General features: G+C 39.7%; 1 protein-coding gene across 5 annotated transcripts in view; it reads right to left on the bottom strand.

The window, feature by feature from the left end:
- The window catches only part of Slc25a14 (solute carrier family 25 member 14), a 50,369-nt gene that overhangs the window by 10,445 nt on the left and 23,902 nt on the right, over positions 1 to 16,022 (bottom strand). For all 5 annotated transcript variants that reach the window (XM_008826725.2, XM_008826726.2, XM_029560426.1 and 2 more), the window contains 2 exons: positions 4,423 to 4,547; positions 1,815 to 1,950 (listed from right to left, as the gene is read on the bottom strand). In XM_008826725.2, the coding sequence (XP_008824947.1) occupies positions 1,815 to 1,950; positions 4,423 to 4,547 (261 nt within the window). The remainder of the gene's footprint in view (positions 1 to 1,814; positions 1,951 to 4,422; positions 4,548 to 16,022) is intronic.

The raw sequence follows: 16,022 nt of genomic DNA, 5'->3' as shown, positions 1-16,022 counted from the left end.
TTGATGTGGGATGTGGGAGGGCCCAGCCCACTGTGGGTGATGCCACCCCTGGGCAGGTGGGCCTGTGTTGCATAAGAAAGGAGGCTGAGCAGGGGCCAGAGGAGCAAGCCAGTAAGCAGCATTCCTCCATGCTCCAGCTCCCCTGGGTTGAGGGAGCCTCAATTGGGGAATTCCCTCTATTGGACTGGCCTGCCGCCATGTCTGAGGGGCATGTTCTTGATGAGTGATGTGGGAGGGCCCAGCCCACTGTGGGTGATGCCACCCCTGGGCAGGTGGGCCTGTGTTGCATAAGAAAGGAGGCTGAGCAGGGGCCAGAGGAGCAAGCCAGTAAGCAGCATTCCTCCATGGCCTGTGCTCCAGCTCCTGCCTCCAGGTTCCTGCCCTGAGTTCCTACCTTGGACTCCCTGATGAACTGTGACCTGGGAGATATAAAGCCAAACAAACCCTTTCCTCCCTAAGTTGGTATTGGTCAGAGTATTTTGTCACAGCAGTGAAGAAACAAACCAGGACAACATTCAATGCCCTTTATAACCTAACCAACCCATAGCCACTAATATCAGGAAAGCATCAAGTGTAGAAGTGAACAATATTGTTTTAAGTCAAAAGTTTGAGTTTATTGCAGCACTCCCACTTGCTAGCTGAAACTTTGAGGTTACTCCCTCAGTGCTTCCATATCTAATACATGGGGTAATGGGGAGAATTAAATGAATATACATGGAAGTGTCATTAGAACAGCTCCTGTCATGCAATAAAGCACTCAACAGATGTGAGCTATTATTATTCAATTTACTAACATCTCCAGGGAGCTTGTTTCAAACTTCTCAATTGAGCTATAATTTCCTACCATAGATTTCTGAGTTTATCACTTACCAGGCTGTATTGATTATCTGTTTGTACACTGCCAGTACTTTTGTAATGGCTATAATTTCCCTATAGCCACTAAAATGATACCTGATAAATAATAAACAGTTGTTCAATGAAAATGATAACAACGAGAAAACCATATAGCAACCTTCATATTTTATCCCTGAATTTGTTTTAACAGCAGCAATGTTACCAACACTTCTGTATACATTTATAATATTCAAATCCAAGAGAAATATTCAAAGCAAAATGTAATCAACAGAAGCCTAAACTTAAATCAAGTATTGGGTTTCAAGTTTTTATTTTTTTATATTTGGGTTTTTTGTCTTTTCTGAGACAGGGGCTCCCTGTAGCTCTAGCTGTCCTGGAACTCGCTATGCAGACCAGGCTGGCCTCAAACTCACAGAGATCTGCCTGCCTCTTCCTCCTGAGTACTGGCATCAAAGGTGTGCACTATCACGCCCAGCTATATTTGTATTAATTCTGTAAGAATTTCATACAATGTATTTTGAGCATATTCACCTCCATTCCTCCTAACTCAACTCCTCCCAGATCCACCCCCACCCCTCCCTACTCCCCAACTTTGTATCCTTTTTAAAAATTTTTAACTATCAAATTTTCTATTACAGAATCTCTGTCTTATTTGAAGTGGGAAAATGTGGGATATATTAAATCTTACTGCCAATAATTCTACATAGTGCTATTAATAGAAGTATCCTATATTCTTCAGCATTCAAATTAGAACAATATTTAGGAGCCCTGTGCATTAATTAGAAAATTGCCAAGGAGACAGATTGTTTGCTTTAAAATGATTCTCAGAGTCTACTAAAAATATACAAAATGAATGTTTGATTTTTCAGAATGATATACAGCAACAAGAGTTAGGACTGAGAAAGGTCTCAGACATCAAAGAAAACTGAAACTATAACTCAAATCCACAGTGTACATACCTTTAAAATACCATCCAAAGTACCCTTGTAGAGGTCCACATGTCCCACTATTGCCCTCTGATTCATCATGCGAGTTCTCACCACATCAACTGGATTGGATGCCAGAGCCCCAGCCAAGCCACATGTAAAGCTGGAACTAAAGGTAAAAACTAATTTAAGAAGAGAGATTACCCCCACTTCCACCACTTGTCCACTTAAACAGAAATTAGGGCAAACATAAAGGTATAAAAACTCGGAACCACCAGGTATGAAGGCACACACCTTTAATCCTAGCACTCAGGAGGCAGAGGCAGGCAGATATCTGTGAGTTGGAGGCCAGCCTGCTCTACATAGCGAGTCCCAGGAGAGTTGAGGCTACAGGGAGATCCTGTGTCAGAAAGACCAAAAAAAAAGCTCAGAGCCATCAGATAAAGCTTGACATCCTTTCATTATCATCTAAAGAGAAATGAAATATTGTCCAAGGAAACATCATTCAAAGGTTATCCCTTCAGTTTTCACTCTGAAACTCAGTCTCATTTTAAAGAGACAGCTTATAAGCCTAACAACACCTCTAAGCAGGAAGTGCCATGCACCATTGATGAGTTACATAAAATTTTCAAAGTGCAGCATCATATACCAAACACACTTAAGTGACAAAGTATAATAAAGGTTACAAGACTAAGAAAATGTAAGGTAAGAGCAGCAATAGTTTTCAGCCAAAAACTGTATATTTTCAGAAACTATAAAATTTGACTCTTTTTTTCTGATTCCCACTGAGAAGAGTTAAAAAAATAATTAAAAAATAATTTAAGCAAGGACAATAATAGAAATGATTGCTAGATGTACAGATTGATTGAACTGACGATGTAGCTAAGTCTGCAGAGTGTTTGCTTAATGTGTCTGAAGCCCTAGATTTGATCCCCAACACTGCACAAACCAGGTATTCTAGTTTGTTTTCAACTGCTGTGATACAACACTTTGATCAATACCAACTCTAACCAATACCAACTTGGGGAGGAAAGAGTTAATTTGGCTTACATCTCCCTGGTCACAATTTATCCCTGAGGGGGTCAAGGTAGCAACTCGGGGCGGGATCCTGCACTATAATCCCAGCACTCTGAAGATAGAGACAGGAAGATCAGAAATTTAAAGTCATCCTTGGCTATACAGTGAGTTTGAGGCCAGCCTGGGATACATGAGACCCTGTCTCAAATTAAATAAATAAATAAATAAATAAACAAACAAACAAACAAATATAAATGTAGAGGTTGTGTATGAATATCCTACAAATATCTGGTAGGTTGCTAAATTACACACAGCTCCTAAGTGCCCAAGTACCCACAGAATCTGAGATCTCTACACAGTGTAAAATGTTCTAAAGGAGGAAGGAGAGGGCAAGTGTGGATAATGTGCAGGAGGAGAATATGATCCAAGTACTTAACATACATATTATGAATATGAGCAAAGTATATGATATACATATAAGAAAATGTGAAATAAGGGGCTCAGCAGTTAAGAGCACTGGCTGCTCTTTCACAGGACCTGGGTTCAGTTCCCAGCACATGACACATGGCAGCTAACAACTATCAGTAACTCCAGTTCCAGGTGATCTGATGCCCTCTTCCAGTCATAGTGGGCATTTCACACACATGGTACACTTAAATAAATGCAGGCAAAAACTCAAACACACAAAATGAAAATAAATAAAAAAATTTTATTGTCATAGTGAAGCACATAATCTCTTATAGTGAGTATATACTAAATAATGACAAAAAGTAAATAAAAGGAAATGCCATAATAAAACTCATTATTTGGGGGCTGGAGAAATGGCTCAGTGGTTAAGAGCACTGGCTGCTCTTGCAGGGGACCTAGGTTTGATTCCCAGCACCCACATGGAAAGAAACTCTGTAACTCCAGATCCAGGGGAATCCAACGCCCTCTTCTGACCTCCATGGGCACTGCATGATAAAGGTGCACTTACATACATGCAGGCAATACACTCATACACATAACATAAAAATAATTTTTTTAAAACTCATTATTTGGGGGGCTAAAGAGATGGCTCAGTGGTTAAGAGCACTAACTGCTCTTGTAGATGACCTGGGTTCAACTCCCAGCACCCACATGGTAACTAACTACTGTCCATAACTCCAGTTCCAGGGGATCCAACACCCTCTTCTGACCTCTGTGAGCACTGTATGACACAGGTACACTTACATACAGGCAAGCAATACACCCATACCCATAAAATAAGAAATAATAAAATTTTTTGAGACAGGGTTTCCCTATACCTCCAACTGTCCTTGAACTTGCTATTTAGACCAGGCTGGCTTTGAACTCAAAGATTTGCCTGCCTCTGCCTCCTGAGTGCTGGGATTAAAGGTGTGCACCACCACGCATGGCTCAATAAAATATTTTTAAAAACTCATTATTTTGAATAATGAATGTATACTAATAAATTAAAAAGAAAAACATGTAAAATGTTCAGAAGGTTTGAACTGTTGGCAATAGGAGATGGCTGTTCAAGCCATCCATACCAGTGATAAGTCTACCTGAGAACATCAGTGCAAGTGGCTTCCTATGCTCAAATTGCTGGAAATAGAGAATTCATAAAACATATCCTACTTACACAAAGTGTGTTAAAATTGTGTCTCCCATCATTCCTGACAGTATCAGGTGCTTCTTGGTAATATCATAAACTGGCAACTCTACTCCAACAACGATGGCAGCACGCTGAGCAGTAGGGACTACACCCTACAAAACAAATGTGATATAAGACACCCAAGAAAGACAAAGAGAGGGACATATGCTTTAAAGTGAACAAAAATTGGTCAATAGTTGAAAATTGTCAGAAAAAGTTAACTCTGAAATACTTAGAGCTTATTCTTTCAAATCAGTGGCTAACACTAAGACATTTATAAATTCCAAATTTACAATGCTATAGTAAAAAAAAACATAACTAAAGCACAAGGGAAGAAAAACTGATAAAATAGATAAGTTGGATTTCATTATAATTAAAAACTGTTGTAATTTTAAAGATGCTATGGAGAAAGTAAGGCAATAACCCATACAATAGAAAAATATTTGAAAGATTTATACATGGGACTAGTATCCAGAATAAAGAACTCTTATAGCACAATAAAGAAAAATAATCCAATCAAAAAAGGACAAAATACTGGAATACATTTCCCACAAAAAGATTTATGAGTTCCTAACAAGGACCTGAAAATTATAGAAATCCAAATCAAAACCAAAATGACACAGCAGTTCATACCTACTAAGATGACTGTAGTCATCATTTTGATAAGCACTACCCTCTCTTTTCCCTTCCAAGTTAAAGGTCCCACCCCCCTGTTCTTCCCCTTTCCCCCTTCATAGCACCCATGTCCTACTATTTCCCTCTCTAGAGGTCCTTTTTCTCCCCTCCCTTGGTGTCCCTTTCTACTTTTCTGGCTTCTATGGCTATTTCAGATTATATACGCAAATCTACAGATGAACCTACTACTGCCAATTTCCTAAACCAATATAATTTCTAACTATATTCTAAATAATTATCTTTAAATCCACAGATAAGTGTAGCTCTCACCCCTCATCAAAGAAACTTCTTTCTGCAGCAAATGAAGACTATTACAGAGATCCACAACTGCTCAAAATGGAGAGACTAAATGAGGCTGGAGAGAGGGCTCAGCAGTTAAAAGCACTCATTGTTCTTGCAGAGGACCGAGGTTCAATTCCCAGCACCCACATGACAGCTAAAAAAAAAGAAACCATCTGCAACTCCAGTTCCAGGGGTTCCAACATTCTCTTCTGTCCACTATAAGCACTGCATGACACAGTTGCACTTACATGCAGGCAAAACATTCATACACATAAAATTTTTTAAAAAATTTTAGGTGCAGAGAATAAGTGACCATGAGGTGCCCATCCCCAATTGGTACATCTATGACACAACTCCTACATCTAAGGGTCAGGGAACATCATGGAAGAGAGGGGCAGAAAGATTTTAAGACCCAAAGAATAAGGATGACTGCTACAAGATCGTATCTTTTAGGCATGACAGGGAAGTTGCACCCATGAAATCTCAACAATACAGTTGCTAAAACAAGATCTGCATAATGACAATGCCAGTGGACATGCCATCATGGTTGGGGAAATTTCACAAGGTCCCACCTCTAGATGAAGAGCGACAGGCAATCAATGGCTATAGACAGGGAAAATCAGTTTTCTCCAGGGACTAGCTCCCTAATAGCTTATTAAACCCCAAGTAGTCAGCCCCAAACACATGTATATATGAGCAACATTGGACTCCATAGGGTATTTGTGTGTGTGTGTGTGTGTGTGTGTGTGTGTGCAATAATAAAGTCATGAATTTGAGAGAGTGGGGGCATGAGAGAAAATGGAAGAGAAAGAGGTGTAGAAATTATGTAAATACAGTACTCATTCACGGAATTCATTAAAAGTTTTAAATTTTAATTAAAAAGAAAAGAAGCAAAATAGCAAGTACTGGTAAAGATGCAGAGAAACTGGAATCATTATCCCGGCTAGTGAAGGTATAAAAAGAATACCAATTGTGGAGCAACACCCAATATATTAGCAAAAGAAAAAAAATCCAAATATTCATTAATGAATAGACAGACATACAAAAATTATAGCATATCCATACAGTGGAATTATTATTTGGCCATAAAATGAAATGAAATATGAAGACCTAAGCAGACAGCCTAAGAGTGCCTGATCTGCCCTCCACCTGGAGTAGAGGCTGAGACCACAGCAGATTGCCTGAGAGCACCTGTATCCGGCCTCCAAAGCTTCCCCAAATCGCAACTCAAAAAACAAAGAACCAAAAAAACAAATGACCCAATTAAAAGATGGGCTAAAGATCTAAATAGAGAGTTCTCAAAGGAAGAAATAAAGATGGCTAACAAACATCTTAAAAAGTGTTCAACATCGTTAGTAATTAGGGAAATGCAAATTAAAGCCACCTTAAGATTTCACCTTACCCAGTCAGACTGGCAAAGATCAAGAGAACAAATGATACTAAATGCTGGGAACGATGTGGAGAGAGGGGAACACTCATTCACTGCTGGTGGGATTGCAAACTCGTGCAATGCTCTGGAAAGCAGTGTGGAGAACTCTTAAAAAACTAAAAATGAAAACATAGCCGGGCATGGTGTGACGCCTTTAATCCCAGCACTTGGGCGGCAGAGGCAGGTGGATCTCTGTGAGTTCGAGGCCAGCCTGGTCTACATAGTGAGTTCCAGGACAGCTGGGGCTACAAGGAGACCCTGTCTCAAAAAGAAAAAAAAAACAAAACTAGAAATGAACCTACCATATGACCCAGTTAAACCACTCCTTGGCATATACCAAAAGGACCCATCCTATTGCAGACACTTGTACAACCATGTTTTTGCTGCTCTTTTCACAATAGCTAAGAGATGGAAGCAACCTAAGTGCTCCTCAACTGACAAGTGGTTAACAAAAATGTGGTATATTTACACAATGGAGTTCAACTCAACAGTAAAGAAAGATGAAATTAGGAAATTTGAAGGTAAATGGATGGATCTAGAAACTGTTATACTAAGTGAAATAACACAGATGTGTAAAAACAAAAGATGTATGTTCTCCCTCATTTGTGGATCCTCACACCAAATCCTTATAAGTGAGTGCATATCCTAATGTAACTGCAGGAACCAGGAATACAGAAGGGAACCAGGGAGGCAAAAGGAAAGAAGGAACCCGAGAGAAAAGTATAGTAGGAGAAAGGTGTTACTGAGGGAGAAATATGCAAAAAGGGGGTAGTTAAAGGAGAAAAGGGGGAAGGAGGGCTATACCAATAACTATGGAAATAAAGGGGGAAATTTTTTCCCCCAATACACAGTGAAAAAAAATTTTTTAAAAAAGCCTTAAGCACAGAAGGAAACCTATTGGGGATGGAAGAAAGCCCGTCCAGAAGCCATACAGCTGTTGAATGAAAGTCCCAGTACCAGGGGTGGGTTGCACCCCTATCAGCTATTGGCCAGAGGGGCCCAAGAAGTCCCCATAACAATAAAGGCCATTGCCAATAATGTTGGTTGTACACCAGGAGTGGATGGTAAAACCCTGTTGCTGAAGACACAGCATGATGTGAGCGCAGGGAGGGAGAAATCAGGCTAGGACTAAGCTGGAAACTCCCTGTCGCTGGATGGGTGGGTGGCTTTCATCGTGCCAGAAGGTGACACACAGATGCCCAGGGGAGCACTATTCCCTATAATTCTGCTCAATGACAGACCCCACATGCTGCACTATCAACATGCCAAACAAGATGTTCCAGCTGATGCAATAGTGGCATGTCTAGTGTATGTACAACAGCAAATTTTCAATTGGATATAATGCCCACTCCTAGGGGTGGAAAACACATCCAGTACTGTAGACCAGGCCAACCCCCTGTAGCAGGGGAGGTCATAGGCCCCAGTGGGGAAGCCACTGCAACTGTTTTGTTAGATGGATGTGATGCACCTGCTAAAGTACCATCAAAGCATTTGTGCTTACACCCATAGGTTAAGTTATTATAGTAGTCATTGTTTAGATGTTCTTGCTTCTTGCTGCTTGTGTTTTTATAGTAGATGGAATCCCACTGAAATGGGCCAAAAGCCCATGGAAAACATGATGCAGAGACCCAAAAGTTCAGTGCCTTACCACAAAGAAGAAAATCATCTCACACCTATCACCCCCTCCAAAGCTCAGGGACTTTTGTCCCTGTACCTGGAAGTGTCCTCCGACCACTATGCCAGCAAACTATAGTCACACCTCCTTTCTACACTCATCAAGGATTCAAGGGGGGAGTCAGTTACCCCTCCCACCCAATCAGTCAACCTTAGCTGCATATGGGGGAGGGCCTAAGGATATATAAGCTGAAAATGCCAGGAGGCACCTCTCCCACCATTTTCTGCAGCTGTCAGGAAGTCACAGGATCTATGTTTGAGTATGGACTTTCCAGTGCAGCTGTAAATGGGGGGCATCTACTTTTCTGTAAATAACCCCCCACCCTATGCTCTGTTAACAAGTCCAATGAACTCACTAGGATTTAAAAAAGGAAAAGAAATGCAATACTGGGGCCTGGGGTATAGCTCAGTTGCAGAACTTTTGCAAGTGAGAGAAAGAGACAGTGAGGGAGACAGGAGGGGGAGAGACGTAAAGAGGCAGAGACAGAGATAAAAAGATATGAAATAGTCATATGTGCTGTAACATACACACTGAAAAATGAATCTTAATGGAAGAATCTATTCCCTGAAGATTGACATAATACACTTCTATTTAAAATATGTAAAGTAGGCAAATCTATACAGTCAAAAACAAAGTAGTAGTTGTATAGTGCTAGGAGGGTTGAAGGACATGGGAAGCAACTACTAAAATGCAAGCAGTTCCTTTTTGGCAATAGGAGTATTCTTAACTTAGACAGTGGTGATGGTGGCACAAATCTATGAAATGACCTGATAAAATGAATTGTACATTTTAAAGACTAAAAATTTTATGATATGTCAATTTTCCCAAGAGAGCTGTTAGGAAAAATAGAATCATAAAGCAACTTAAAATAACAGTTCTGGGGTAAGGTGGTAGATTAGAAGTTTCTTCCATGTGACTCCCTAAATAAGAAGTCAGGGCAACAATGGGGAGACTATGTTCCAAGGACAGAAAAATAGGAAGAATGACAGAAATCAGGAAAGAGAAATCAGCATGGAGGTCAGAAAGTGAGGTAAAGAAACCTACAAAATAGTCCAAAGCCCCAACTCCAACAGGAGGGTGGGGAAGATGGCAAGAGCAACCCCACACAAGCAGAAGAGTTCAGACAGCTCTAGTGACAACCATCTGGCATCCTTGCAAGCCTTAAATCATGTATAGAGATTTGGTGTGACAGTGACTGTTCTTGCACAGCAGGCCACTGTTGCAGAAGAAAGATATTGCATGCCTCCCCAAATTTTGGAGTGCAATAATCACGGACCATCTTAGAGGGGACCCATTGTTTGAGACTGAGCTATTCTGTAGACCTAAAAACAAGGAAAATCATAGGTCAGTAAACCCAGGATACCTACCCTATCACAGTGCCTGGATGGGAGATGGCCATCAGAAACAGTCACAGAGAGAGGGAGGCTTAAATACGGACACGTCTGGGTTTAAATAGAAGTTAAGCTAGCCAGGCGTGGTGGTGTACTCCTTTACTTCGAGGCCAGCCCAGTCTCCATAGTGAATCCAGGCCAGAAGTGGGTACAGGGAGACCCTATCTCAAAAAGAGCACCCCCCCCCAAAAAAAAGTAGAAGTTTGGACCATGAAGGATGGGATGGCATGTGGTCCTATCCTCTATGATGAGGAAGAGTCTTGTCACCTGTGGGTTATGTTGGAGGCTGAGAACTCCCAGTGGCCAGCAGATTTCTTGCTTCTTTGGAGATATCTCCTGACCATGCATGGTCTCCTGCAAGGCAGATCTGAGTGTTCTGAGCCAAATCGGTCAGACAGATTGAATACCACAGCCTCCTCCACACAGAAAGGTTTACAGTTGGCTAGGGTCTGAAAACACTCAGACAAGCAGGCAGAGTACCCCCTTTCTTCAGCTCGCTCGCTCTCTCTCTCTCTCTCTCTCTCTCTCTCTCTCTCTCCTCTCTTTCTCTCTAGTGAGGAGCTCAACATTGTGTACTTCCTTCGCTCTGATACACTGGAAGGACAACCCTTGGCTTGCGCATTTGCTGCTCGTAGTTGCACAGGTAGGGGGAGGGGGCTTGAGAATCAGTGGGAATCTCCCAGCCAAAAGACTGCAAACATTTCTTGCTGTCCTCCTGCTGTTTGTTTGTTTGTACAGTAGAGTTAGGAACAGCACGAGATGTTTCCAGAGCCAAAGTTACAATCAGCCAGGTGTCATGCGTGGTGATGCATACCTTTAATCCCAGCACTGAGGAGGCAGGGGCAGGCGGATTTATGTGAGTTCAAGGCAGCCTGGTCTATATAGCAAGTTCTAGGCCAGCTAGGGCTACATAGTGAGTCTCTTTCTCTCTCTCTCTCTCTCTCTCTCTCTCTCTCTCTCTCTCTCTCTCTCTCTCAAATAAGAAAGTTAGACTATAAAGATCACATATTTGAAAGAAAAAATAAATGTATTTCCTTGCTGAAATGAAAAAACTATATTTTTTGAAGCAAAGCTGGAGTTTATTAAGAAAAGATCGTAATCTAGATTTATATGTAGGCATTAAGGCATAAATCCCAGCACAGAAGTGGAGAAGTGGATAAGAAACCCCAGCCTTCACTGAGGAACTAACTATTGGCAACTGATAACTTCTGGGAGAGAGAAAGCTGATTTTCTTTAAGGGTGTGACACTAGATAGTTTAACCAGGCTTCAGTGGATGGATACACAGAGAAGAACATTTGGGGACACACTTGACTCAATAAACTTTAATATATATGACAGAGTATATGAAATCCAGCAGGGCTATTAGAGGAGTGGAGATGAGAAGGGTTAAATATAATAAAAACATATTACATGAAATTTGGGGAAATTCAACAAAAATAAAAATAAATTAAAATTAAATCAATCAATTTAAAAAGATAGGGAAAAGAGGTTGGGAAGATGGCTTAGTGGGTAAAGGCATTTGCTGCCAAGCCTGATGACCTGTTTGATCCCTGGCACCCACATGGTGGAAGGAGAGAACCAATGTCTGCAAGTTGTCCTTTAACCTACACACACAAATAATAATAATAATAATAACCAGTCTGGTCTACATAGTGAGTTCCAGGACAGCTGGGGCTACAGGGAGACCCTGTCTTAAAAAGACCAAAAAAAAAAAGGAAAAAAGAAAAAGGATCAAACGCCCTCTTCTGTCCTCTTCAGGCACTGCACGACATGGATGCACTTACACACTAAATAAATAAATAAATAAATAAATAATAAATAAATAAATAATAAATAAATGCAAAACAACTGCTTTAAATAGAGGGGAAAAGATATGTAAGAGAAGGAAATAATACATGCTTTAAATAGGGTACAGGCTTCACAAGACAGAGCCCTAAGAATTTATTCCTCCTTCTCAACTGTACTCCTGTCCTTTTTGTCTTGTTTCATGAGATAGCATCTTGCTATACAGCTCAAGCTGAAACCTTGTGATCCTTCTGCCTCAGCCCGCTGAGTACTGGGATTATAGGCATGTGACACCACACCTGGCTCCTTTTTATTGTCATAGTAATGGAGATTGAACCTAGGGAATCATGCATGCTAGGCAAGCACCTACCACTGAGATATACTCTCAGCCCTGTATCTTAACACAAAATAACACATGCCTGTCTCAAAAAAACATATAACAGGGGGCTGGAGAGATTGCTTAGCGGTTAAGAACACTGGTTGTTCTTGCAGAAGACCCTGGTTCAAATCCCAGCACCCACATGGCAGCTAACAACTGTCCGTTACTCCAGTCCCAGGGGATCCAACAGCCTCTTCTGACCTCCACGGGCACTGCACGACACCAGTGCACTTACCTACATGCAGGCAATATATGCATACACATAAAATTTAAAAAAAAATAAAATAAAATATTAAAAATAAATAAACAAGTGTTAAAAAAGAACATATAACAAAATATACTTTGCTTCTTTTCATTATATGCTTGGATACTGTAAGTCATCTGGAAAATAAAGGTAAGCTCCTCAAAAAGTTAAACATAGAATTACCATATGATCTAGCATGCCCACTTCTGGATATATACTCAAAAAAATTCAGTACAGTGTCTTAAATAGATATTTTTATACCCATGTTCACAGCAACATCATTCACAATAGCTAAGCATCCAATGGTACTTGAATAGACAAAATGTGATATATGCAGACACATATATCATTATATATACCATTATTCTTCTTTAAAAGGAAGAAAATTCAGACACATGCTACTGCTGGACAAATGAACCTTGTGGGACATTATGTTAAATGAAATCTCATGAAAGGACAAGTCTATAAGAGTCCATTTATTTGAGTTACTTATATTTGACAAACCCATAAGGACAGAGAGTAGTATGGACGTTGTCAGGAGCTACAGAAAAGGAGAAAGCAAGACTTGTTTAGTGGTGATAGGGTTTCAGTTTTGCAAGATGAAAAGAGTTCTAAATCCATCAGGGAGTTAGGGAGGGGTTCATGAGGTCCCATTCCTTCCTGAGGATTGACAGTTAATGTTGTTAAAGGAGAAAAAGGCATTTTATTTCCATGTTCATAAATTGATGCCAAGGGACAAAAGTCCATGATCCTATAAGTAAAACTAATTGAACTTATTGGGCCACACACACACAAAAAAGACATGGATGTAGGAGGGAGATTAACTAGGAAGAAGGGGTCCAGCAGGAGAAAGAGGAGGACAAGAGAGGATAATGGGAGGTGACTATGATCAAAATATACCTTATATTAAAATATAGTGAAACTCATGCATAATTGATATATGCTAATAAAATTATATCTAAAAATGTTCTGGAGATTAGTTATGCAACAATGTGAATATATTTACTACTGTGGAACCATATATTTAAAAATGGTTAAGAGGGTCAATTTTATATGTATTTTACAACAACTGTCACAATTAAAAAAAAAATGTCTGGGCTCCCTTAATCTAATTTGCAACCTCACTCTTTGGTCTTTGTCCCTTGGCATCAATTTATGAAAAAGTTCTAGTTAGTTCCATATTCTGATCTTAAATGAAACTAATCAAGAAAGTAAACCCTACTGTTATCAAAAAGCAAACCTCAAGGATCATTAATTGGTGCTATGCTCATTAGGTGAAAAGTTATATCTATCTCAAAAGAATACATAACACAATGTACTTTGCTTCTTTACATTATGTGTCAGGATGATATAAGCAGCCTGGATCATAAAAGTAGTTACGTTTAATTATTAGGTATTAGGATAGATGTGTGTTGCCAGACTTTTACCCCACAAATGACTTGCTAATTGCAAAAGGAAGACAACTTTATCTTTCACCACAGTGAGACCTGCTGGACATCATATTTCTGAGTAGTCAATCTCTGCACTGCTAATTGTGGGGCAACCTAACATGTACCTCTTGCTATGATGCAGTACAAACTACACAGCATCTCCTATAAAACTCTCTTAGCAAAAAGGTTTAGCGTGAATATAATCAAGCCAATGGTCTCAATTTTCAATTTATAAAAAATATAGGGGATACAGAAGCAAGTCAAAGAACACATGGAAATATTCTGTATGAAAACTAACCTGATTTCACAAATACAGGAAATTTTAATGTGGTCTGGTTTTTATGTATTAGTTTTTAAGTATTCTTAATGCTAACTTTTTTATATGTAATAATGGTATTGATATCACATAGGAGAATATTCTTATTCTTATGCGACACATCACAAAGAATTTAGAGGACTGTCACAATACCTACAACTTACTTTTATAATTTAGTAAAATAATGTGTGTATCAGTCGAGCAGGACCTGTGACTTATCTTCACATAGATGGAACTGGTAAAAGAAAGGAGCCAGGGGCTCTTCCCAAGCCCATGTGACCCCTGAGGAACAGATCCTCAAACAACCTTAAGAGTAAAATTAAACTGGTTTATCTGGACCAATTGCATGGTCTTAAACACCCAAAAGGAAAGTATAGCCAAAGATTAAAGGGATCAATATAATTCTTTAAGAGTTCACATGTATAGCTAAAAGCTACATAACAAGAAACAATGCCAGACAGGAGATACCATCCTTTGAGTTGTTGGCCAGGGTGGCCTTTTAAGTCTTTTAAGACTCCCAGACAGTAACCCAGCATAGAAGTGGGAAAATGAACAGCAGACCCCAATCTTACCTAAAGGAATATTGGCAACTGATTGCTGCTAGATAAGGAAGAGCTGATCTTCCTAAAACAAGGAACTCTAGATAGGCTGATTAGATGCAGTGGATGGACAAGCACTGGGGAACAGCTGGGGGCACTGACAACACAGTAGACAGAAACAGGGATGACAGACTATATGGGCTCTAGCAGGGTGGGGGAGGCTATGGGAGAGTGCCATTTGGGATGTGGGTATATACATGAATAAGACTGTTTGGGATGTTCTGTATGAAATACATTAAAAAATCAATAAATTTAAAAAATGAGTTATATTTGAGGAAGAACCATAAAAATTTGCTTCATGTTAATTAGTAGAGGTGATAAACACTACCATTGAAATCTACCTGATGAGTTTATATCCAGAGTCGGGTGCCAAGGATCTGAGTGTATTTTACTGTGACTAGTAATAATCAGATAATAGAGATCTTTAAAGGGTAAAAACATTCAATTTTATGTCTTACAGGGTTTATACTGAGTTCAATATTATATATCTATATTAATTCAACTGTGAACCTAAAAATTTACAGCCAATTTTGAAAGAGATGCATCTTTGCTCTGGAAATTGTTATTGAATATGTCAATGCTGTTGTAATGAAATACTTCTACTAATTATGCAATTAGTGAGTATTTACCCAAAAGTAGATCAAGCAATTATGGCCAAACTTCATCAGTCATTTAATCCAGATAATGGGTATGTGGGGTTCATAGTTCAATTCTTTCAGCTCTTTTTTTTTTGGTTTATTTGCTTGTTCAAGATACGGTCTCACTATGCAGTTGTGGCTGGCTTGGAACTCACAAACTAGACCAGGATGGCCTTGAATTCGGATAGATCTGCCTGCCTCTGCCTCCTAAGTGCTGAGATTAAACACTTTTGCCACCACACCTAGCCTTTCAACTCTTCTTTGTTTGACTTTTTATAGTAAGAATTAGTTGTAGAAAACTATAAAGAAAAAATAAACAAGGCTCACATTTTTGTTTAGAAGTCTATGAATGAACTTCCCATTCCACTATCTCTGCATATTCTAATGACAGTCTTATTTTACTGGTAGAATAGTTAGTGATCACAAAAAATCAAAAAGTTATTGCAACAGTAAGGCCCGGGTTCAAATCCCAGCACCCACTGTCTGTAACTAAAGTTCCAGGCACAGTTCCGACACCTTCTTCTGACCTCTGTGAGCATTACACAACACAGGTGCACTTACTCATATACATAAAATTAAAATAAATTAAAAAAAAAGATTCTCAGGTAATAAAAACATCATTAAAGGCCAGGTATGGTGGCACACGCCTTTAATCCCAGCACTTGGGAGGCAGAGGCAGATGGATCTCTGTGAGTTCAAGGCCAGCCTGGTCTACATAGTAAGCTTCAGGCCAGCTGGGACTAC

This window comes from Nannospalax galili, unplaced genomic scaffold (assembly GCF_000622305.1).
Source record: "Nannospalax galili isolate Female #2095 unplaced genomic scaffold, S.galili_v1.0 scaffold371, whole genome shotgun sequence".
In the NCBI taxonomy this organism is placed as follows: Eukaryota; Metazoa; Chordata; class Mammalia; order Rodentia; family Spalacidae; genus Nannospalax; species Nannospalax galili.
The sequence above is the reverse complement of the archived record's forward strand: the minus strand, read 5'-3'. Positions and strand labels throughout refer to the sequence as shown.